The sequence below is a fragment of the Haemaphysalis longicornis genome, unplaced genomic scaffold, assembly GCF_048455015.1.
Source record: "Haemaphysalis longicornis isolate Haplotype H1 unplaced genomic scaffold, Haemaphysalis longicornis Haplotype H1 scaffold_1, whole genome shotgun sequence".
Lineage (NCBI taxonomy): Eukaryota > Metazoa > Arthropoda > Arachnida > Ixodida > Ixodidae > Haemaphysalis > Haemaphysalis longicornis.
This window is the reverse complement of record NW_027526203.1, coordinates 1,295,396-1,320,804: the sequence shown is the minus strand read 5'-3', so window position 1 is coordinate 1,320,804 and position 25,409 is coordinate 1,295,396. Positions and strand designations below refer to the sequence as shown.

The 25,409-nt window shown below is 48.3% G+C and overlaps 1 protein-coding gene across 1 annotated transcript in view; it reads right to left on the bottom strand.

Annotated features, from left to right (window-relative positions):
• Positions 1 to 25,409, bottom strand: part of LOC144174886 (dynein heavy chain, cytoplasmic-like) — a 408,801-nt gene that overhangs the window by 101,867 nt on the left and 281,525 nt on the right. Inside the window, exons 53-54 of the mRNA XM_077703850.1 lie at positions 13,478 to 13,595; positions 12,027 to 12,482 (exon numbers count right to left, since the gene is read on the bottom strand). Of these exons, the coding sequence (XP_077559976.1) occupies positions 12,027 to 12,482; positions 13,478 to 13,595 (574 nt within the window). The remainder of the gene's footprint in view (positions 1 to 12,026; positions 12,483 to 13,477; positions 13,596 to 25,409) is intronic.

Sequence of the window (25,409 nt, the reverse complement as noted above, 5' to 3'; positions counted from 1 at the left end):
ATTTCACAAAGTTCCTGATTTAACAAAATTTGCAGGCCACGTCCTGGTGACTGTTAAATTGATGTTCCAACTCTACGACATAAACTGCCTTATAGCGCCCCCTGGAGGTTGCAGCAAGACTCCATCTGGCCAAGAAACATTTATCTTGCATTTTTTCTACTACTATGTGCGTTTTATTGGCGCAAGGGCGTCTGAGGCCAAAGAGCGCCAAGACAATGTTTGTTCACGTTTATTGCTAAAATACCATGGCGATGATGGTAATGTACTTGATAAAAAATAGTGTATAGATGGGTGTAAAGGGCCCTTACTCTAAAAGGGGAGGATGATTAAGATGGGAGGTAACAATGATGATGTTTAAGTGTGACAGTGCTGGGGGCATCATAACATGCCCCTAGCTCCAGTGATGGCAGCGACGTCCCTGAAACCTGTTATGAAAACGCTCCGAACCACCCTCACTGTCATCGGGTGGCCCTGATGTCACACATGGTATGAGATGAGTGCTAAAAATCCAATGTCAGCGAGGTAGGCTAAAAGGCATTCACTTCTGATCGGGGGTTGATCGGATAAAAACAAAGATGGGTGTAAGGGTATCGTGTAGGTGTATAGTTCGGGAAAGTGTCGTTTCCTTGCTTCATGGTATGCCAAACATTCAGTCAACATGTGGAGAACTGTAAGTCGTCGTCCGCACTTCTCACAAGCAGGTGGTGCTGTTCCGTTTAAAAGGTATGAGTGAGTAGCATGTGTGCGACCTATCCTTAATCTACATATTGATATTTCTGTGAACCTGTTCCGTTTGTCTGTGTTGTATTTCCCTATTTGTGGTTTTATAATGTGTAGTTTGTTTTCGATTTGTGTGTCCCACTGTAACTGCCAGCGCCTCCGAATCCTACTCTGAACTAATTGCTTCATGTCTAGGCAGGGAACATGTGGGATATCTACAACACTGCGGAGAGCCGCCACAGCGGCATTCTGGTCAGCAATTTCATTGCCCGAAATTCCGCTGTGCCCAGGTGATGATGATGATGATGGTTGGATGTTAATGGCGCAAGGCCAACTAGGGCAAAGAGCGCCAAAACAGTGGTTAAATATGAGAGGTGAGAACTTAGACACTGAAATCAATAAGCAAGAACAAAAGTAAAATCAATAAAAGACAGTGAGGATGGCTGGTGTAAAGGGCCAGATTTCATGATGCGTGATAGGAAATGAGGTTTAAAAACTTGACTTCTGACAGATACTCAAACACACGTTTGACGGAAACAATGGCATCGTCACCTAGGAAAAAAGATGGATGTAGGGGAATATGTTGTCTGTAGAGTTCTCTGAAGTGTTTGTGTCGTGTTGTGTGAAGTGCCTTGCATGTGATTAGTATGTGCACTACGGATAGGGCCTCTCCGCACCGGCCGCACTGGGGTCTAGGAGATCCCGTCAGCAGATACGAGTGCGTCGCATGGGTGTGCCCTATCCGCAGCCTACTCAAGGCGACTTCCGTGTGTCTGTTGTGTGAGTCAGATGTGTACCGTCCCAAGTGCGGCTTTATTACATGTAGTTTGTTGTCTGTCTGTTCGTCCCAGTGTGTTTGCCATGTTCTTTGCAGGTGTTGTCTTATGTGTGGCTTGAGGTCTGTGTAGGGTGCTGTTGCTATGTCCGGTGTATTTGTATGTGCAGCAGCAGCGGCCATCTGATCAGCGGTCTCATTTCCCGCAATCCCAGAGTGGCCTGGAACCCAACACATGATCACCTCGAGATTTAATGCATACGCGGACATAATGGTTTTATACACTACATTAAGAACATGGTTTTTAGAAGACTTGTTGGATGACAATGCATGTACAACACTCAGTGAATCTGTGAAAATGATAGACTTGGGTATTTCATGTTGCACTATGTGATTTAAAACAAGCAAAACGCCATGGGCTTCTGCCGTAAAAATGCTGGTCTTCGAGTTCAAGGTCTTAGAGACGCTAAAATCGGGTCCGTGCGCCGCACAGGACACAGTAAGGGCAGTTTTTGATGCGTCACTGTAAAACTCTGCACATTCATACTTGAACTGCAGGGACAAGAAGTGCTGCAAAATAGCAGTTTGTGGTACCCTGGTTTTATCAATTTTCACGAAGGACAAGTCACAACACACAGGTTGAAGCTCCCAGGGTGGTAAGACGTCAGTAAAAGAAGATGTGTGAATGTCTAAAAAGGAGATGTCGAAATTTGAAGCTTCCTGTCTCACTCTAAGTGAGAACGGCAAAGGAACAGACGGGCGATTTACAAACAGTGGCGATGTGGATGTATCATTAAAAACACGTTTAAAAGGATGGTCCTTCAAAGATGAAATTTTAAAAGCGTAGAGAAAGTCCACATACGTTCGTTGGTACTCAAGGCACCACTTATTACATTCAACATATAGACTCTGGGCCGGGCTAGTGCGGAACGCACCCGACGCAAGGCGCAGACCCAAGTGCAGTACTGGATCAAGACTTTTTAGCGTTGTTTTCGATGCCAACCCATACACGACACTGCCGTAGTCTAATCGAGACCCGACTAACGCGGTGAAGACCCGGAGAAGCAGTTCTTTGTCTGCACCATAGGATTGGTGGGAGAGGACCTTGAGAATGTTTAGTGTTTTGAGGCATTTATGTTTAAGTGTTTTGACGTGAGGTATGAACGTGAGCTTGTTATCAAATATGACACCTAAAAACTTGTGCTCCCGTTTAACAGGAATAGGTGCACGGTTAAGCGTAATCTCAGGGTCGGCGTTAATCCCGCGCTTGCGGGAAAATACAACACAAGTACTCTTGGCCGGGTTCAGTTTAAACCCGTTAAGGTCCGCCCAGCCAGCTAGTTTCTTGACACCGAGTTGTACTTGACGTTCGCATATTGACAGGTTACAGGATTTAAAAGATATTTGCACATCGTCTACATAGATGGAACAGGAAATGGTCGGCGGCAATGACTTTCGGAGGGAGTTCATCTTAACTATAAACAAGGTGCAGCTTAGAACTCCACCTTGCGGCACACCATTTTCCTGCAAATATACAGTGGAGAGTGCACCACCAACCCTCACTCGAAAGGTTCGTTCGGCCAAATAACTACAAAGAGTGTTCATCATGTTGCCAGAGACGCCAAATGACTTAAGGTCCCTGAGGATGCCGTAGCGCCAGGCTGTATCATAAGCTTTTTCAATATCGAAAAATACAGTAAGGCAGAACTGGTTATGGACAAATGCATCTTTTATGTAGGATTCCAGTGCAAGAAGTTGATCATTGGTAGATCGCCCCACCCTGAAGCCTGCCTGGCAGCCCTCGAGAAGACCGTTGTACTCCAGAAAGTACACTAGCCTACGGTTTATCATCTTCTCGAGGAGCTTACACAGGCAGCTTGTCAGGGCGATGGGACGATAACTTGCGGGAGAGGAAGGGTCCTTCCCCTCCTTCAGAAAGGCCACAACTATAGCCTCCTTCCAAGACCTTGGAAGCTGCCCCGAAAGCCATATTCTGTTGTAGAGGTGTAGGAGTGTCTCAAGAGTGTCTGTGTGTAGGTGTTGTATCATGGTGTATGTAATGCTGTCTGCCCCTGGAGCTGAGGGCTTACAGGTGGAAAGAGCAGCCTTCAGCTCATGAAGTGTGAATTCAGAGTTGTAAGCAGAGTTCGACTTGTTCTTGTCTCGTAAGGGCTTCTTTTCTGCATTAGTTTTGTGTTGCATGAAAGTATTAGTGTAGTGTGCTGAGCTGGACACGTGTTGGAAGTGTTGTGCGAGTGTGTTAGCCTGGTCTTCCAGTGTGTCCCCTGTTGTACTAACCAGGGGCAGGCTGTGTGTCTGTTGTCCTTTTAGTTTTCGTATTCGTGTCCAGACTTTGTGAGTGTCGGTGTATGAGTTTATGGAAGTGAGGAAGGCGCGCCAACTCTCCCTTTTCGCCTCACGACGCACTCGCTTCCCAAAAGCCTTTGCCCGTTTAAAAGAAATGAGGTTATCTGACGTGGGGTACCGGCGAAGGACCCCCCACGCCTTGTTCTGGGCCTCTCGCGCCCGCCTGCAGTCCTCGTTCCACCAGGGCCTCCTTGGGCTGCGGGACCCACTGGAGGCCTGGGGAATGGACTTTTCGGCGGCGTCGAGGATGTGCGCCGTGACGAGTTGGGCGGCTTCCTCAACCTGTAGGTGCTTTATGGATGTGTGGTGTAGTTGAGATGTTTGTGTGAATGTGCTCCAGTTTGCTTTTGATTCATTAAACTTTTTATGGGAAGATGGACTGCATGGGCCTTTACCTATGTATGTTAGTGAGGTGGGGAAGTGGTCACTGCCATATGGGTCAGTGCCCACACCCCACTCGAGAAGAGGAAAGAGAACTGCAGAGCCAATAGCCAAGTCAAGATGCGAGTATGTATTGTGTCCTAAGTTATGGTATGTAGGCTGTTTTTTGTTGAAAAGGCATGCTCCGGAGGATGTAAGAAACTTCTCTATCAGGCGACCTCGGGCATCCGTTCTGGAGGAGCCCCAAAGAGAGTTGTGCGCATTAAGGTCGCCTGTTAGTATGTATGGTTCGGGCAGCTGGTCAACCAGTGCCTCGAAATCAGAACTCAGAAGTGCAAAATCAGGAGGAATGTAAATGGAGCACACCGTTATCAACCTATTAAATATTATCGTACGGATTGCTACAGCCTCAAGGACAGTGTTCAAAGTGACAGGGTGGCAGGCTAAGGATTTTCGGGCGACAATTGCCACACCTCCTGAAGAGTGTGTGCAGCCAACCCTGTCCTTTCTGAATACCATGTACCTATTCAAGAAATTTGTTTGTTTAGAATTGAGGTGGGTTTCCTGGAGACACATGATACTTGGCTGACTGGCATGCAGAATCTCATACACATCGTCAAGATTTTTAAGAAGGCCTCTGCAGTTCCATTGGATGATGTTTTCAGTTCCCATTATTTAAATTTAAGAATAACTGGAGTGTGTGTGTGTGTGTGTTTGTTTATGTGTCGTCTTTCGGGGCAGTTATTCTAGGATTTCTAGGCCTTTCTGTCGGCTTGGACATCGGAGGCCGTTCCTTGCGCTGCGTTGCAGGCAGAAACGGGGCGACATCCATCTCCTCATCGGATGCCAGAAGGGTGCCCGGCGGACCAGGCCCCTCGGACTTGGCCCCCTTTCGGGAGCCCTTCGTTTGAGCCGCCACCGCCGAGGGCGTCCGGGGCACCAGAGGTGGCACGGAAGGGGCGGTGGCGGTGGGAGCCGATGCGGGGCCCCCGGTGTCCATCCGGTCGGCACCCTCCAACGCACTGGAGGACGGGGAGGCAGAGGCGGGAGCGGCACCGGTCCCTACAGAAGAGGTTGTCACCACAACCGCTGCTGCCTCAGCAAGCGGCGTGGCAACGGATTGGGCTGCCAGAGGCAACCCAAGGGGGGGCGGGGGAGGGACCAGGTCAGACTCGCTGAACTGGGTCCCTGTGGACACCAGACGCCGCTCCGCCCCCCGGCGAGCCGCGTCGGCGTACCTCCCCAGGGGGAAAGAGGCGAACCTCTTTCGCGCCTCTGGGAAGGTGATGTTCTCAGTTACCTTCACATTAATGATCGCCTTCTCCTGCTTAAACTTCTCGCACGTTCGAGAGTAGGCGGCATGGGGTCCCTGGCAGTTGGCGCAGGTGAGGGTTGACGATGGACAATTATCAGATGGATGATCATGCTGAGCGCACTTTGCGCAGGTCAGACGACCACGGCAGGAGTTGGTTCCGTGCCCGAACCGCTGGCACTTAAAGCAGCGGCGCGGGTTCGGAATGTAAGGACGAATGGAGCATCGGATGAACCCTGCGTTGATATGGTCAGGAAGTGAGGAGCAGTTGAAGGTCAAGATGATATGTTTCGTGGGGATTACCTTATCATCTCTACGCATCGTGATGCGGCGCACGGCTGTGACACCCTGATCCTTTAGACCTTCAAGAATGTCGGCATCTGTCTCGTTAAGAAGATCTGCCTCAGATCACACCCTGCGAGCTATTCAGGCTGCGGTGGGGTGTGACCCTGATGTCCAGATCGACCATTTTCGTCTGACCAAGAAGTGTGGTTGCCTGCTGTTGGTTTTTTACTTCAACAAGGACTTCACCTGTGCGTTGTTTTTTGGCATTGTAGGTTTTCCCAATTATTCCGTCAAGGTATTTTGTAATCAAAAATACTGATTGTGAAGCAAGAGGGCGGGCTGTGTCAAGGGATTCGATAACAAGGAAACGAGAATATTTGTCTGGCTTTGGGAAGCTCATGCTTGGAAGTGGAGGGAAAGATACTTCGGTGCGGCCCCTTTTCAGGGACCGATCACGTTTGGGGGGGGGTTTTGAATTTTCCATACAGCATAGAAAAAAGCAGGGGACGGGGGTACTTTCTTCTCAAACCTTACCCTGATAGCCTGAGAGGTCCCGGAGCTCCCTGCCTGGTAAACAGACAGGGAGCCCATCCGCCGGAGCTTGACCTGGGCTCCGACGGCCACCGTTTGAGGCTTCTACCCTTCACCTTTAAACACATCACCACGGTAGGTTACAGTTTATGTTGGGGGCTCGGGGTCCGCGGTGTCGCCAACACCGTCACCATGAATACTCAAGGTGCCCCGTGCGGGGCGCTGTGCCCAGGTACCCAGCAAACTATTACAGTGAGTTTTAGAGCGTAGGCAGCCATTATGGACTTTATAAGTCGAGTTAAAATGAAGTTCTTCGTTGGTTTTTCTGAATGAAGAGCTAGTACTACGCTTAGGGAGTCTGTAAAAATAATGGAACCGTGTATTCTGCTTTGTGTAATGAGTTGTTAAAATGCCATGTGCCTCTGCTGTGAAAATACTGGTACTTTTGTTCATTGTCTTTGTGATAGCAAAGTTTGGGCCATGTGCAGCGCATGACACAGAATTAGCAGACTTGGAGGCATCTGTGTAAAACGTTGTGTAGGGATATTTATGGCGTAGGTGTAGGAAATGCTGTAAGACGAGTTCTCTTGGTGCAGTTTTTTTGTTAATGGCTCGAAAAGATAAATCACAAGAAACCGGGGACATTTCCCAAGGAGTGACAAGGTCTGTGATCGAAGTTCTGTAAGTCTCGGTAAGAGAAATCCCAAGCTCCTCAGATTGCACTTTCACTCTCAACGAGAAGGGCAGAGATATAGAGGGCCGACTGAGAAACAAGTGCATGGCAGAGGTGTCGTGGATAATAAGTGAGGAAGGATGATTTTTTATAGATGTAGTCTTCACAGCATACAACAGGTCTGTGTATAAGCGCTGGTCTTCCAGGCACCACTGATCACATTCCACGTATAGGCTTTGCGCAGGACTTGTTCGGAAGGCTCCAGACGAAAGGCGAAGCCCCAGGTGCAGAACAGGGTCAAGCATTTTTAAAGCGGTTTTCGAAGCTGACCCGTATACTACGCTGCCATAGTCCAACCGTGACTTCACTAAACTGTTGTAGAGACGTAGCAGGCACAGCTTATCTGACTTTTAGGATATTCATCGCCTCTATACATTTTATTTTGAGTAGCTTTATATGAGGAATAAATGACAGCTTTTCATATAGCAGAATGCCTAAAAACTTGTGCTCCTTTTTCACAGGCACAGCTACTCCATTGACCAAGACGGTGGGCTGAGGGTGAATACCACGCCTCTTCGAAAACAGGATGCATGTGCTCTTTTGAGGATTTAGCTTGAAGCCATTTTCTTCTGTCCACTTTACAAGCCTGTTTGTGGCAAGTTGTACCTGCCGCTCACAAATAGATAGATTACAGGACCGGAAACTGATGTGAACATCATCCACATAAATAGAGTAAGAAATTGTACGGGGCAGAGCTTTTCCGAGGGTGTTCATTTTAACTATGAAAAGTGTGCAACTCAGTACTGCACCCTGAGGAACGCCATTTTCTTGCATATACAGCGCAGATACTGCAGCCCCGACCCTCACTCTGAATGTTCGTTCAGACAAATAGCTTTGAATGGCATTAAGCATATTTCCACAAATACCAAAACATTTTAGGTCCCGCAGGATGCCGTAGCGCCAAGTAGTGTCATATGCTTTTTCTAGATCAAAAAATATAGACATACAATACTGTTTGTTCACAAAGGCGTTTTTCACATAGGATTCAAAAGCGACAAGTTGGTCAATTGTTGACCTGCCCGACCGAAACCCTGCCTGGCAGCTGTCGAGAATACCATTGTATTCCAGGAAGTATAGTAACCTTCTGTTAATCATTTTTTCGAACAGCTTAAACAAGCAGCTGGTCAAGGCAATGGGGCGATAACTTGAAACGCAGGAAGGATCCTTTCCCTGTTTAAGCAATGGCACAATCACAGCCTGTTTCCATGTCTTAGGAAAGTGCCCGACGCGCCATATCTTGTTAAACAAAAAGAGGAGAGTATGAATTGTGTCTGTATGAAGGTGTTTGATCATGGTGTACGTAATGTTATCTGCACCTGGCGCAGAAGGCTTGCAACCGGCCAACGCAGTCATGAGCTCGTGAAGAGCTCGAGAATGGACAATTATAGGAGTCATTCGATTGTTTGTGGTCACGTATGGACTTCTGCTCAGCCGACTTTTTGTAGTGTATAAATGTGCTTGTGTAATGTGAGGAGCTTGAGACGTGTTTGAAGTATTGTGCCAACGCATTTGCCTGGTCCTCTAGGGTGCCACCAGTGGTGTCAACAAGGGGTAAGCCATGTGTGCTTTGTCCATTTAGTTTTCTTATCCTATTCCAAACCTTTCGCGTATCTGTGAAGGAATTTATGGAGCTTAAGAAGGACCTCCAGCTATTGCTTTTGGCCTGACGCCGAATGCGCCTTCCCATGGCTTTGGCACGCTTGAATGCTACAAGGTTGTCTGCAGTTGGGTATCTGCGAAGAATGCCCCACGCCTTGTTCTGTGCCTGGCGCGCTTGTCGACATTCTTCATTCCACCAGGGTCGCTTTAGGTTACTTTTGCTACCAGAAGTCTGGGGAATGAATTTCTCTGCAGCATCAAGAATATGGGCTGTGACAAGGCTACACGCTTCATCAATACCCAAGTGTTCTATGGAGGTGTGTGAGAGTTGAGATTTCTGCTTAAATTTCTCCCAGTCTGCAGCGGTTTCTTTAAACCTTTTATTTGAGGCACTTCAAGATTACTGGGAAGTGGTCACTCCCTAACGGGTTTTTGTCCACTTGCCACTCAATGAGTGGGAGAAGAACCGCAGAACCTATTGCCAAGTCTATGTGTGAGTACGTGTTGTGTGTGGTGTTATACTATGTTGGTTGTTTGTTGTTAAACAGACACGCACCAGATGATACCAAGAACTGTTCAATTAAACGGCCACGGGCATCGGTTCTCCCAGAGCCCCAGAGTTTGTTGTGTGCATTTAAATCTCCTACTAGGATGAAGGGTTCCGGAAGCTCATCCACCAGGGACTCGAATTCTGAGGTAGACAGACGATAATCCGGGGGAATGTATCAAGAGCATATGGTAATCAGCCAACCAAAAATGATAACGCGGACAGCAACCGCCTCAAGGCTGGTGAGCAGTCTAACGGACTGGGAGGGGATCGATTTTCGGGTTACAATGGCAACCCCGCCAGATGAATGAGCAAAGACATCTATATCTTTTCTAAAGACAGTGTATTGCCTCAGAAAGTTACTTTGCTTGTGATTGAGGTGTGTCTCTTGGAGACAAACAATACTAGATTGATGTTTATAAAGGAGTTCATATACATCATCTAAGTTTTTTATGAGACCCCTACAGTTCCATTGAACTATGTTCTCAACAGCAATTATGCGTCAAAAATAATAAATCAAAATTTTTTTTTTCCCCCCCCTTTAGATCAGTGAGTCTTGTTTAGGGCCTGTGATGCGAGGAGCTGGTTTTTTCCCACGGCCAAGAGTGCTGCGGCGCTCATTTCGTTCCTGAGGTGCAGGTTGAAATGCCAAAGTGTCCATATCCTCATCTGACACTTCAGGTGTCATAGAATTGGTACCGTTCCGTCGAAAACCTCGAGGAATGGTCCCTGAGGTGGCCTCAGCCTTCTCAGTCGGAGCCTGCGGTGCAGGAGGGGACGGGGTCTGTGTGGAGCCCCGACAGTTCGTGCTCTCAACGCCCTCGAGTGTTGTGGGGGCGAACGGAGCTGGACTGGAAGCAGAACCAGTCCAAACAGCGTCCGTCGCCACGTCCTCCACGGGCTCCGCAGGGGTAGCATTGGGGCGCTGGGCTGCGAGTGGCAGCCCGGCAGGATCAGGAACCACCAGGGACTCTGCTGTGGAGGAGGCAGGAGCAGCTGGTGGCCGCTCAGAGGGGGTTAACGACAGCGACACGTCAGCTAGGCTGCACTGTGTCGCTGTACTAACCAGACGTCGCCCCAACCCCCGGCGGGCGGCGCCTGCATAGGATGTGGCCAACTTGTGCTTCTGGCGTGCCTCGGGGAAAGTTATGTTTTCAGTCACTTTGATATGAATGATCTCCTTTTCTTTCTTGAAAGATGGGCAAGATCGTGAGTATGCAGCATGTGCGCCACTGCAGTTCGGACATTTCAGAATTGTGTTTCGGCATTCTTCAGAGGTGTGATCATTTTCGCCGCATTTAGGACAGGTGAGCTTGCCACGGCAGGCTAGTGTTCCATGGCCGTAATGCTGACACTTGAAGCACCGCCTCGGGTTAGGTATGTAAGCACGAACACGACAGCTAATAAAAGCTGCCTTCACTGTCTCGGGCAGGGTAGAGCTGGCAAAAGTAAGAATGATGTGTCGCGTCTTGATGTCTGCCCCGTCTCTTCTCATTACAATTATACGAACACCAACAACACCTTGGTCTCGCATTCCCTCAAGGAGATCAGCGTCTGTCTCATGCAGTAGTTCTTTGTCAGAAATGACACCTTGGACAGTGCTTAGAGTGCGATGCGGCGTGACGGTGACAGCCAGGTTGGCAATTTTTTCTTGCTTCAGAAGGTTGTCGCTTTGGTTTTTTCGCATTACCTCAACAAGTAGGTCTCCGGAGGGCATCTTTTTGGCATTGTAATCTTTCCCAACAATGTTCTCAATGCACTTGGCAATGAAGAACACTGACAGGTCAGTGATTGGTGATTTGTCGTCGGTTGAGTGTACCACAAGGTACTTACTGAATGTTGCCTGGAGTGGTTCGATTCTCAGTGCTTCGGTGCGACCCCGTTTAGGAGGCCGATCGGGTTTTCTGAGCGGAGTAGGAAATGTAGCCATAAAACTTCGAGTGAATTCGGTGGCAAGGCTGGTCGCCCACCACCGAGCCCAACAAGGGAACGTGACTGTGCAGCACACGTTAACCGTACCTTGCCACTATAACCTTATGCTTGGACTCAAGGCTGACATCTTTGCACAAGGTTAATCCTCGCCACCTGAAAAAATGTAGAACAAGGAAGGAAGGAGATGACAGGACAGAGTTAAGAAAGGGGATAGGAAAGAGAAAGAACAAAGAGGAGGACAGGAAAAGGCAACTGGCTGATTCCCCCCAGGGCGGGTCAGACCGGGGGCACCGTCTGTGAGAAGCAGGGGCCAAAGTGGTGTGTTGCCGCTGTCAGGGGGCCATGAAGGTCCAAAACAACCCTGGCGTTGGCTCAACCACCAGGATGCCCTTTTCCTCAGACACGGCAAAGCCATGCACAGCCGGGGCGTGGGTGGGTCCAACCCACATGTGCTCGGGTCCGTGGTGTTGCAAGACACCAAGTGCCTACGGCAGTAGGCACCCCTGCGGAGCTCAGGACCGTGGTGGCGCTACTCACCAAAACACCTTGAGTACACAAGGTGCCCCCTGCGGGGATCTTGCAGTTTTTGAACATGGACCCCCATTAGCACACCCAATTGGATACTTCCCTTTTTTTTTTATCAAAAAACCTCAGCCCAACGAACACTTATTGCACTAAATGCTGCCAAGACAAATAAGACTTGGGCCCTAACCTGCTGCAGCAGCCTGCATTTAGGCTACTACAATGGTGTTCTACAAAAAGATTCGAACCCCCCCCCCCCCCCCCGGAATCTCCCACGTGCCTATGCCAGAACAAAGGCCCGGGAAGAAGGAGAAAAGGCTACCTCGGTGCGCGCCAGGTCCAGGCGGAAGTGGATGCCCGCCTGCTGCAGGTGGATGCACCAGTTGTTGAAGAGATTCTGCCGGTACTGCTGGTCAAAGTAGCCCGCATAGGCCAGGAAGGCCGAGCCGAGCAGCACGTCGCCAGAGATGGTGGACATCTGGTTCTTGAAGGTCTCGCTCGTGTCCTCCCAGCGCTGCTTCTCCGAGCTCAGGCTGCTGAGCAGGGCGATGCTGCGGTCCACCTTGGCCTGCACGCTGGCCAGGTCCGCCTTGATGGCCTGCGCCTGGGACACCAGGTTGGCGTACTCCTCCTTGTACGAGGCAATGCTGCGCTCCAGCTGCGCAATCACCGCGTCGATCTCCTCCGCATTGTGCTTGTTGCTCTCCGCCTCGGCCTCCAGGCTGGCCAGCTCGTTGCGCAGGGGCTCCACCCGCTTCAGCATGTCCGCAAAGTTGATCTGCACCCAAGGAAGATCCGGTCACACACACTGTGCTATATGAGGGTTCTTCCCCAGGGGCCCACACACTGCGCACAACGGAAACCTGATCAATGGCAGCAGGGGCCAAAGAAAGCCAATGGACTTTTTTCCAGTAGCGTAGCCCTCTTGCAGCGGCCACCCAAACCACGCTTCGGGGATTATAGAAGAACACACCCCCTTATTTCCGCCTGCCTTGCGCAGTTGAAGCCGTCCCAGTGACACGAATGGTTTTGGTTTCGGAGAAATTTTTCGATGGCAGCCGTAGCATCCACCTGTCGGCCACTTTCAGGGCTCAGAAAACGGAGGAGCACTTAGCTGGCTCAGCGTTCGCAACTGGGTAATCGAATATGGCATCGTTTTGTTTACATTTTTCCCCCCAATAATGACGGATAGGTCGCTGGGAGCAAGAGTAGCGCATGCGCAGAGCGCTACTTGAAGAAGGTCCATTGTCTGGTAGTTATGTAGCAAAAGCTTTGTGCATGCACCGTGACACAAGTACCCATATATTAAAATGGCCCCAGCATTGAAAAATGAACAGCACATGGGACCACGTTAAATTGAAATTGTGATGTATGCATACAAGAGGTGTGCAAGGCCCCGTAACCTTTTAAGCAAGACTAGTAGCAACGCAAGACACAAAGACCACCCACGTAGGCGCGTGCGCCACTTTTCTCTTGAGCGACTGAGTGGCCACAGTTGGGAGCTACACCAGTAAGCCAATAATGTAAGTTTTCCTGCCAAGAGCCCACCATGCCTGCTGCATAAAATATCTTTGCACCCAAAGCTCAGATAAAATTCAGCGCCTCGAAAGTGTGTGCAGTCTGCTAAATGATCAGCTTTCTATCTTTTCTTGAACGCTGCCCTGATACATGGCCCCGTGTTCATTGCAGCAAGTAAACACGACAAAGCATGCAGGGCTAGCCGGGTCAAAACTAAAAGGTAGCAAAATACAAAATTCAAAAGGGTGCCCTCACCTGTGCAATGGCCCACTTGACCATGGGTCCGCAGGCAACACTGGCACGGTTCACTTTCTCAAAGTTAAACTCGGGGTTGTTCAGATACTTGGTCTTCATCTTGTTCCGAATCTCGTCCCTACATCGTTGACAAGCGAGACACAGAGACTCAATGAACAGGAGGCCCAGAATGAACCGCACGTGCAGAGCTGTAATTTCCCCTCGCACCTTGTGAGAGGAGAAATTATTCAGCGACAAATTAGCAACAAATGCACCTGGCAGGCAGTGCCCCAATTGAAAATGTGTCCCTTTGCAAAAACCTGGCTTCGTCCGTGTGAAGCCTCAGTGAAAACAGACAGCAGGACAGAGTGGCGAGCAAAGTGGAGGAAGACAATGGAGAGAGGCGAGTGGAGTGAAACGCAAAGAGTGAAGGAAAAAAATGAGTGGGATACAGGAAGTGGAGAAGGGGCATAGAGGGCATGGAGGGGGCAGGTGGGTGAAGAGAATCCAGTTAGTCAGCACATATCTGTCCCACAACCAGAAATGCAATGGCGAGTGTAGTGAAAAGGAAACAGCGAAAGAAAAAGGGGAGTAGATTGGAGGAAGTGGAGAGGGGGCACAGAGGGGATGGAGGCGGAAGGCGGGTGAAGTTAATCCAGTTCATCAGCACATATCTGTCGCACAACCACAATTCATAACTGCTACCTTATTGAAACCCTTAAAATACCCAGAAAGACATTTAGGCAAAAAATTTGATCCCCAAAAGAGACAACCCGTTCCTCACACACAAGCGCAAAGAAAGGCTGTGTGTATACAGCACAGCCCAAAAAACTGCATGCTTGCTTCTTGATATCAGAAGGACCATGCATACGCCAACTTCAATCACACTGTTCCAGAAATTACCAGCATCACCCAACACTGCGGGCTCCCAACGAGGGACGTGTGCCATTTCTTATACAAGGCACAGCCCCAAAACACTGCACGCTTGCCTCTTGGCGTACGAGGCAACATGCAGGGCCCAAAACCTCATCACACAGTAAACGAGAAAGTGGCAGCAGTGAGAAAAAAAAAAAGTACAGGGGAAAGGGACACAATTTCCCAGCTCAACAAAGCCCACAGTGCGACCATTTTCTGCCAATCCCAACGAACTTTGAGCTGATAAAATGGCAGGGGCAAAAAAATTCAAACAAGGCACCGAACGCAAGCCAAGTGCCCAAAATGTCGACAAAAGGTCGACATTCACACATGAGCAGAAAGAAGTGAAGCATTGCGTTCCAAGGCACCACTGTGCCACCCAGCAATGCCGCTGATGAACATATGCAGAAAGAAGTGAAGCATTGCGCTCCAAGGCACCAGTGTGCCCTCCCAGCAATGCCGCTGACGAAACCAGCCCACAGACACCCCTGAAGGATATTGGACCGCTATCCACAAAATGAAACTCTGAAGAGATTGCCACAGGCTGCACCTTCAATCGACAAACATTGGCCATACAAGCAGGCCCTGATTCGCACAAGGCATGGAGAGCAGAAAAACAATGTGGCAATCTAAGCTCTCTCTCCACCTTTGCCATGCAAATGGCTTCAAGAATTCACTAAAAAGCATGCAAACTGTTAGAAGCTATAGCTCACCTATTATTGCACAGAATTTTGAGCAATTTGATTAACCGTGTGTGCTTTGTGGGGTTGCGAGCAAATCTGCAGTGCCAGCTTCAATTTACGCTGCATCCGCACGTTCACCTCAGAATAGAAAAACCCCTCATTCCACTTCCATGTGAAAACCAGAGAAGTGTACAACGAATTAGGAGCAATATTACTTAATCTACAAAAGTTTTCCACATACTTGCAAACCCTCTCAAGCCCTACTGTGGAATACCTCGAAGACTCAGTCGCATACCTGCCAGATTTGCCGGGATGGCATTAGGGAGATCTTACCGGGGGGGGGGGGGGCAACAACAGAATGCAACAACAGAATGGGTAACTTTACACACATTTTTTTTATTTACTTACAAGATAGCAAGAAATGAACTGTTTCTTCGCCCAAACTACCAACAAGGTACACCAGTTAAATGTTCGACATTGCTAACGCCGCCCTTTTCAGAAAGTCCTGGAAATAGTACATACTGCAAGCGCAATACAAAACAGCAGTAACTGAACTGTTTTGTTGTTTCGTCTAAACTACCAACAAGCTACACCACTGGAGACTTGCTAAACCTTCAGAATGGCCGTGCTCGTGCGTAAATGAAAGTTGCGGCGGCGCTGCGTTTCTATAAACAGTAAACTAACCATGGGACGAACAGGTTCACCGTCTGCACATGGCCGACTACACTTTTTAAGCACTTCACTGATAACGATGCCAAATGGTGTCGGGTTGGATTGTCAGGTATACCTCCGGTGCATTGTGGCCATACTGGGAAAAGGATTAAGCCGATGACGGGTGCATTTTTGGGAGATTTTTGTTTCGGTCGTACAATCGTACTACAAAAACCATGAAAATTCGGGAGTCTCCCGGAAAATTCGGGAAACCTGGCAGGTATGCAGTCGGTGTAGTTTGCTGTTAAAGCGATGCATGCATCGGCATGCCACAAACCCCGTGCAAGCTCATAGCTTCCTCTTCATTCAGCGAGGGAAAAAAAAGCAATTTCACATTTGTTGCCGTCACACTGCAACAGAGTGCCCTTTCGTTTTAAAGTCTGAAGGCAAACCCACTGCTAACGTGATTGAGGGTTTCAACCAGGATGTTATTTTACTCGGTGGCCGCTGCGTGTGGCCTAGATCCTCCCTTTCCTACTTTCTCCCCCATTGGTGCTGAGCAGACTCCAGCATGCGGAAGGTCACACCCCTGCGGTCCGCAGCTTACGTGATGTCCACCGCGTTGAAGTAGACGATGGTGTTGATAAACGACTCGCTCAAGAGGATGGCGCGGATGGTGCGCCAGTCGTTTGCAGGCTCCCCAAGCAGAAGGCAGATGGCTTCCAGCACAGTCTTAACCGGCACCGGCGGATTCCCCATGCTCCGCAGTTCCACGAGGTGATGACGTTTAATGGCCTGCACCGCTACGCGTGACGCACGACCCGGAGGGCAACACACGAATTTACCGCCACATTCGACAAACTTCTGCACACGCACATGCAGGACTAAAGTGCATGTCAACTGGACGCAAGTTTTTGTTGTTGGTATTGTTAGCCACATACACCGTATTTTTCGGTCTACAAGTCGCAACACTTAATGTCCGTTCCTACACAAAAATGTGTCATTTAAGTGACCATTGTACGAAACGCTCGTATTTTTCTTAATGTTGCAGCAAATCGCTGAAACAAACCGAGCGAGAAATCTGTATGCAATCATCATGAGCCGGTATACTGGAAGCAACATGTGCTGAAGCTCCTGAATTTATCAGCATACTGGCCTTCCTGCTCCTACAACCCAGTGTTACGTGCTACGCATGAACATTGCTGATAACCTGGCGGTGCAGTAGTGAAGCTAACAAACATGTTGCATGCTCATATTGCATGCCGCGAACATATGTTGCAGCTCCACAAAACAAGGCTGTCTTGGTGCAATTTTTGAGAGTTTATGCTTCCTGCAGCTGTTGTGATCCCGATACAGTGTGCACAAGAAAAATGCGGCAGACTTGATGTGCTAGTGGTTGCTTCTTTCAGTAGCCACAATTACGACTAAGGCATACTACGAGGAAGGTGAAACCATAGACATTTGGACTACACACATGCAGCACGCAATTATGAACTACCGTATTTACCCGATTCTAACGCGCCCCTGATTCAAACGCGCACCCGATTTTCCTGGCAAAAAAAAACGAGAAAACTTGCACCTCCGATTGTAATGCGCACAGGACGTGACCCAGACAAATGAATGCGAGAGAAACAGGCGATTTATTTCCTAAAGTAATCTCACTCATCTCACTCCTCGCCGCTCTCCGCTGACCACAACATCTCGGCCTCGGTGCCTTCAAGCGCGTTCGCGATGCCACGTTTCTGAACGAGCGTTCAACCATGGTCGATGGGATCATGGCCCCACGCCTCGCACGCCCATCCCGAGAGCTTCTGAAGAGGTACACGCTTGAGCCAACCGCTCGTTTTGAACGCGTGGGAGCCGCTGCTGCCATTGCTGTTATCAAGCGCGCAAGCGAAACGATTTGACGATTTGTGTGAACGCCGATAGAAAAACCTAGGCATTTAGGCTTGCTGCTATAGAATACAGTTGAACCTCGATATAACGAACCTCAATTTAACGAAATTCGCGATGTAACGAATTTTTTCCAGTTTTCTATCAAAATTTTGCTAAATCCATGTATTTTTATCTCGATTTTACAAAGTAATATCGTGCGGCGCTTTCGATTTAACGAAGTCATGGCGAGAAAGGAAGAACGAAATTCCGGTCGAGGCACGTTTTATTTTGCCTCTCAGAGCCTACATTGAAAACATTCAGCACTCACACTAACTCTTAAAATGCTAAAATGGAAGAAAAGCGGTGAATTATGAGGTTGACAACAATTAAAAGCGATGAAAGCTGCTCAAAAACCGCTAGCGTTCATGGACGGTTTAATAGTGCGGCCACAATTTTGACGTCTCCATCGTTGCCTACGCCAGCGCCCTCTATGCTTAAATGGATTAAACTGGCGGCGAGAACACTGATAATTCTTCGTCGTAAATGACGTTGCACAACTGGGGTAAGTCTATGCACGAAGCAGCGGAGACGAATCGATGTTGTCAAACTCACGGCCAGTGTCCAATTTTCTGAGGAGCTGCGTGCGCGTCTTAATGAACTTAGGACGCCCGAAATCTCCCAGCTGTTTAAACAATGCAATAAATTACGCGTTAAGATCGCGTTGTGTGAGCTCACATGGTGAGCTCAAACAATGTTGTTTTACACGCATGCCGCTGGTGCCTGCGAACCACCTCGCTTCGGACAGTCGTTGTTCAAGTCACTTGAAGCTTCGGTCTCTTTGAAGCTTAGTTAAGAGTTCTGCCACCAGATGTCCTTTCAATCAAAGGTCCATGCGGCGCCACGGCGCCACCAACTCTATTTGACATATTTTTGGGATGCTGTGTCCACACCTAAAAGTATATCTTACACCGTGCTCACGGTGCTGCTGCTCTAAGGTTGTGCTCGCTGATAACCACATTAATATTTTGTTCGTCCATCATTAGATGAGTCTTATAAGCAGCATGAGCACTCCAAGGGAAAGAAAAGTGTTCCGAACTAGAGCCTGAGGAAGTGTCGGTGAAACCGAAGGCCACCAAGTGATGGATGCCATCGACGTTCTGCGGAGGCACACAGGCGCACGCGAATGTTTAATTAAGAGCAAGCCTTGTTAGCGCTGTCAGCATACGAGCGTCACGTAAAGCCCACCCTGGTCAAGAAACGCCAAGCACTGGTTACGGACTTCTTCACTACGGCTTGAACATCGAGTGCTGGTGGCAATAAATTGCTCTCCGAACGTGGTCAAAATGTGTTCATTAGACAGCTGCAATGCAGAGAAATCGGTTTCTTCAGGGCTTAGCGGGCATAAAAGTACTAATTGCTTAATCAAAGTTGGCCAGAAGATATTTAATGTAAGCTTTCCGCTTTAGCGGGAGCACGTAAGCGCTGCTCCACAAAGTGAAGCGGTCCGTGTTTACTCCGCTCAACTCTCAATCATGGCTTTATCTCGAGTGTCGTGGTTGCATCACGCGCCCATACTGCAGAGCCTTTGTGCATGAAAAAAGTCTTTCGAAAGCTTTATAGCACCCTTCCGCTATTTGCCCCCCACCGCACCCCTCAACGCCACGCCTAAGCCTACCACTGAACGGACGAAAAGAGGCGTAACTTCGAACGAGCACCTCGCCGGGGTGAAGTTCACGGGGCATGGACGCGGGTTCAGTTGACTAACAGCGGCGTTTAGTAGTGACCGAAATGAAAAAAAGAAAAAGTGGAAACCTAGTCTGCTATCATATTTAATGAGGCGTTGCGGAAAAAGCACCGGTTTTACGACAACACGAACTACTGTCGGCTATCACGCGACAGTAGTTTCACGCAATTCACGTAATTTTCGCGGCCAGTTTTAGTACAAATTCCGCTTTAAGTGGAGAGGTAACTACATATCAGTTGTTTCTGAGCGTTGGGCAAGGTTTTGAAACCTGAATAACTGGTTTAAATTAACTGTAAAATCGAAACCTCAATTTTACGAAATTCTCGATTTAACGAAATTTTCGCCCGCAAGTACGACTTCGTTATATCGAGGTTTAACTGTAGTTGCTGCGTCCGAAAAATTGCTAAAAGCTTTGGCGCCATTTTGAGATGGCGATGGCGATGGGTGGGACGAAATTTCCGCTGTTTCGGCAGTTTCGGTTTTGTATCCGATTCTAACGCGCATGCGATTTTTCGGCATATTTTTTCTGAAAAAAAAGTGCGCGTTAGAATCGGGTAAATACGGTATTCCCCCAGTAGATAAGAACGAGATAAAAAGAACCACAGTGCCCCACCTCTTTATTGGCATGACTGTATGTGCCATACCTGCTTTCGACATTGACTAGAACTGGACTAAAGCCCAACTGGACCCTCACTGTTCCAAAGGGTGACCTAATTCGAGTCCTTATTTTCACTGCACACCCCCAGAGCAAATAGAGTGACACTTTGGTGCCACTCTGTAACAAGAGCCACACCGACATGGCACCCCATACTTCTTTGAACAGCATCAGTCGATCCATACAGGCCAATGGGTGACGATGCCAAGTGACAACTTTCAGTGTGTCAGCAGTGCTTCCAGGGGTCTCATCCCTATTGATATCCTTCTGACTTAGCTAGCCTAATTAGGTGCAATTCACAACAACCTTTACATTTTTAGGTGTTAGATGCACAGCCAATTGGTTTGGACTGGTTTAGGTACTTCAAACACGAACTCCGCTGTAGTCTACTATCAACAGCCAGTACGTGTTTACTGCACGGCAAACGATGTCACAAATGACCCATATTAGAAAAGAGACAGCAGCCACAGCCATGTTGTGGGACACCCTCAGAAGCTTTTCAGTGATGAGCACTGTGTGTCAGTAACACACATGCTGGTTAAGTACCGTATTTACTCGCATAATGAACGCACTCGCATAATGAACGGACCCCCAATTTCAGTCGTCAAAATTAGGCTTCTTTTTCCCCCGCGTAATTAACGCTCCCCCAACTTTTCAACCCTGCAGTCCCACGAATGGCGGTACTGTAGCTTTTCCTCTTCACTCGCTCCCGCTGATGATGATCGCGCATGTAACAAAAGCCATCTCAGAGTATAAGGGAACTAACACTCCGGCACGGCGTCGTGGGACAGCCAGTCGCAACGACGGTCAGTCGGCTCAGTTCGCTGAGTGCCTAGCCCTACTTTTTTTCGTGATAGTTTTGTTACTTGCTTTTCTGCTCATCTTGCACCTTTCAGTCGGCGATGGGCCGAAATGGCAGTTACACGGCCAGTTTCAAGTTAAAGACTCCGGAGTACGCAGTTGAGTATGGGAACCACCCTGCCGGTATAGACAATTAGGAATTGACGACGTGAAGCCTTGACAAGGAGACTAGTTCAATAAAAACGCTGTTTACCAATTCTGTACGCGTATATTTACTGCGAAAGATAGGTGATCTAACTGATTACTTTTTTCCTTTGCGGCCTTCTTTTGTCACTTCGAAAAAGGTTCCTGAAAATTACCCCGCAAATAAACGCACCCCCAACTTTGCTTCTGTTTTACGCGAAAAAAAGTGCGTTCAGTACGTGAGTAAATACGGTATTAGGGAGTTTTAGAATAGGGGAAGCCGGCGTTCTGGGCCCCCAAGAAGTTTGGGGGAACCCAAACGCAAGGTGCTCGCGCGCGGCGAGTTTTAGAAGAGGGGCGCCCCCGACAGCCCGCAACCGGCTTGCGTTGCTCGGGTCGGCTCGGGTGATGGGAACTTTAGGCTTAGCGTCATGGCGGATATTTGATCGCCGCTATCTGTGCAACTGCAAATGACAATCCGTAACACAACTTTTCACTACACTATCATCCCCTTTCTCACATATGGAAGTTTATTTCAGCTACAACTGCCGTTTGAGCAATCGGTGACCAAGACATCTGCATTGCCTGTTTCGATGCTTCCGCGCAGGTAGCGCCATCTCTCGGCCGCTCCACGGCCGCAGCAATCGGTCGGATCGCGGAACATTCGCAGCCGGTCAGCGTAGGCTTAGCATGGCGGCAGATATCTGATCGCCGCTTTTGATTTGATTGATTGTAGGGTTTAACGCGCCAACGCAGCGCAGGCGATGAGGTGCGCCGTAGTGGAGGGCTCCGGATTAATTTTGACCACCTGGGGATCTTTAACGTGCGCCGAAATCTCGGAACACACGGGTGTTTTTGCTTTTCGCCTCCATCAGATAAGCGGCCGCCTGATCGCGGCTTTTAAAATAAACCCTGACAACAATCCCTAGCACAATTTTTCATGACACTAACATCTACTTTCTCGCATGTGGAACTTCTTTTTAGCGATGAGATTGATTCGGAAGAGCAGCGACAAGCGGTTGCTACCGTGGTCTGCGCCGGTTCGAGCCGCTGAGTGTGCAGATGTGGCATGCGCGGCCGGCGTGTGCGCGGACTGTTGCCGAAGGCAGAAAACGTTTCACGATTGCCTGCTTTATTCATTTCTTGCAAACGACACGCGGAATCTAGAAATTCAGCTCAGCGATCGTCGTAGTTGATCGGATGAGTCGAGGAACGAGCGGCAGGTTTCGCTTCAGCCATGGTCAGGTGCAGTCTCGCTGGCTGTGAGAGCGACGCAAGAACGCAAACTCCAGCTTTGGGGCACCCGTTATTTCGGCAAAATAGCGCGAGCGCTAGACGCAAACCTAAAACCCAAAAAACGGCTTGGGTTCTGCGCATGCGCAGTACTACGCCCCAAGACGCTTGAGGCCCCAGTATTCCAAAACTCCCGATTTCCTTACTATGCTGCAAATTATCTAGCAAATGGGATAGTTGGCAAATCAACATCTGCTCTTACAGCTGTTACTACAGTTACACGTCGTCATAACAAAATAGGGCCCTTTGATTTGTTCGTTATAACCATCATTTCATTGTAGCTGTAGCGTACATTTACCACAAATATTATACACTAGGAGTGCTGTACAGTCAGACAAATGAAATGTGAATGCAAAAATATGCACCGGACACACAAATAGCCCAGTAAAATTGTCGCATGGCTCCACAACTGCTATTACAGTTTGGAAATGTGACTTTCCAAATATACCCTAGCCTTGCCATTAATTAAGTGATCTCCCCCAACCAACTTCCCAATTTTGGTCGTTCTGCTTCATATTTTACTGTTCACATTTCATTTGTCCATGACTGCAGATACCCCCAGCAAACAGCGGGGAAAACAGCAACTCGCCGCTCAGTGGTGCCCCCAAAAAAATCGCCATATTTGTCAACCGCCTGCGGCTACCTTACTGCACTCTCAAACAGCTTATTTTTCAGGCAGACTTCGCAAGGAAGAAGAGTGTACAGTGTAGACCATTTATAAAGTAACCGCTTATAGTGCAGGACCGGATATAACGCGGGTTTTTGTGACCACCGGTTTCCCTCCCATAGAACTCAATGCATAAGCACACTGCTTATTAAGATGCGGTTGGCCGAGGCACAATACCGTTTATAGTGCGATTTTTCAGCGGGTCTGCTGATCAGCCGGCGCAGCTGGCCTGTCGTTTTAGGGTAGCAAAAGAAAAAAGAAAGGATGAAATTGAACATCTGAAGCAATGCGCACCCCTTGCTCTCTTCTAACTTCGACGCACAACAAAAAAAAAATTAGGCACCCTTTAGTTCACACGTACATGATAACCCCAACTGTCCTTGGTTGACGCACCTCGGACAAAAGCGACCCCCCTCCCCGTCTGCGCGTGGCAAGTTGTTTCTATTGTGAACCACATGGTTCGTTTTCACACACGATTTGTGTACGTCGCCGTTGCGCGTGCATTTTTTTCCCGCTCGTGTCGACGATTCCGTGCTCATGGTGGCTTCTTCCCGTAACAGTGGGAGAAGCCTAACGACTTGCCCCAACGGGGAGAAGCACACCTCATGGCGGGAGATTCGAAGCCTTCCGAGCAGCTGGCTGGCTGCGCCACAGATGTTTAAGCTTACCACTGCGGTATTTTTTGGTAGGCGCTTTCCCAAGCAATGTGAATGGCATTTTATATTCCACTTTTCGCCCAGATTATCAGCTCTTTCCTTGCATGAACATCAGAGGTCGGCAAACTCACTCATGAGTCCACTCACTCAGACTCATTTGGACTCAAACTCACGCGCGAGTTTGAGTTTGAGTGAGCGCGAGGCTAGTGTGGCATGGTGAGTTTGAGCTTGAGTGAGTTTGAGCCGAGTGATCACGACTGAGTTTGAGTCCGATTGAGTTTGAGTCCATTTTGAGTTCTGAGTACATTTTGAGTTTGAGTCCATTTTGAGTTCTGAGTACATTTTGAGTTTGAGTCCATTTTGAGTTCTGAGTACATTTTGAGTTTGAGTCCATTTTGAGTTCTGAGTACATTTTGAGTTTGAGTCCATTTTGAGTTCTGAGTACATTTTGAGTTTGAGTCCATTTTGAGTTCTGAGTACAATTTGAGTTTGAGTCCATTTTGAGTTCTGAGTACATTTTGAGTTTGAGTCCATTTTGAGTTCTGAGTACACTTTGAGTTTGAGTCCATTTTGAGTTCTGAGTACATTTTGAGTTTGAGTCCATTTTGAGTTCTGAGTACATTTTGAGTTTGAGTCCATTTTGAGTTCTGAGTACATTTTGAGTTTGAGTCCATTTTGAGTTCTGAGTACATTTTGAGTTTGAGTCCATTTTGAGTTCTGAGTACATTTTGAGTTTGAGTCCATTTTGAGTTTGAGTTCATTTTGAGTTGTGAGTACAATTTGAGTTTAAGGTCATTTTGAGTTCTGAGCACATTTTGAGTTTGATTAAATATTGAGTTTTGAGTACATTTTGAGCTCTGAGTAACTAGGAGTTTTAAGTTTGAGTACATATGAGTAGCCTAGCAGGCAGCTATGGTTGGCTGTTAAGTTTCATGCGTCACTGTGGGCTCGGAATTCAAGTTACCTGCGGGTATGGCACCAATCGCGATCTGCATGATCGGTTGGGAGGGAGGTGGTGTCTGATTTTTTTTAGTTTCTTGTTGAATTTTTATGGCCATAAGCACTTGCTGTATACCTAATTTTCGCAGCTGGGCGCGTGAGTGATAATTGACTGGTGAGGCCATAAAAAAGGGTTGTCTTAACTTTTCCTCCTGACGGATCCACTAAGAGCGTGGGAAAGGGTGGTGGGAAAGCACACGGCGGCGCTGGCGTGCTGGTTGTTCGCCTGCTACTGTTAACGGCTTGATATACTAGGGGTCACAAAGGAAGAGGTGAGAGCCGGGGGGAAATGGGGGCGGGGGCTGTCCTTTCTACTGTTTCAAATGAATTAGCTGAATTGACTGGGCAGCGCCCCTTGAGACAGAATAATGACCACATTAGATTGGGTGAAAAGTGAAACTGATGAGGCTAAGGCGTGTAAGGTATCAAATGAAAGGTCCGGATTAACGGAATCACGAGGGGTAAATAAAAAAAATGCTTCCTGATTGTAGTCATCAGGCAGTCATAATGAGTCATAGATTGGGTTAAAATTCAAAATGACGCTGCGAGGGCATGTGGGGAATCAAATTCAAGGTCTCGATGTGGGGAATCATTCGGGACGAACATGAGATATGGATATATCATGACGTAGTCACGGTAAATCAAAGATTCGGTTAAAATTCAGGTTCATGACGCTAGGGCGTATCAAATTAAAGGTCTCGATGAGGGTAATCACGTGCTTCCTGATTATTATCATGACATAGTCAAAATGGGTCATAAATTAGGTTAAAATTCACAATGATGCCACTGGGTGTCCGGGGTATCAAATTGAAGGTTCCGATAAGGAAAATC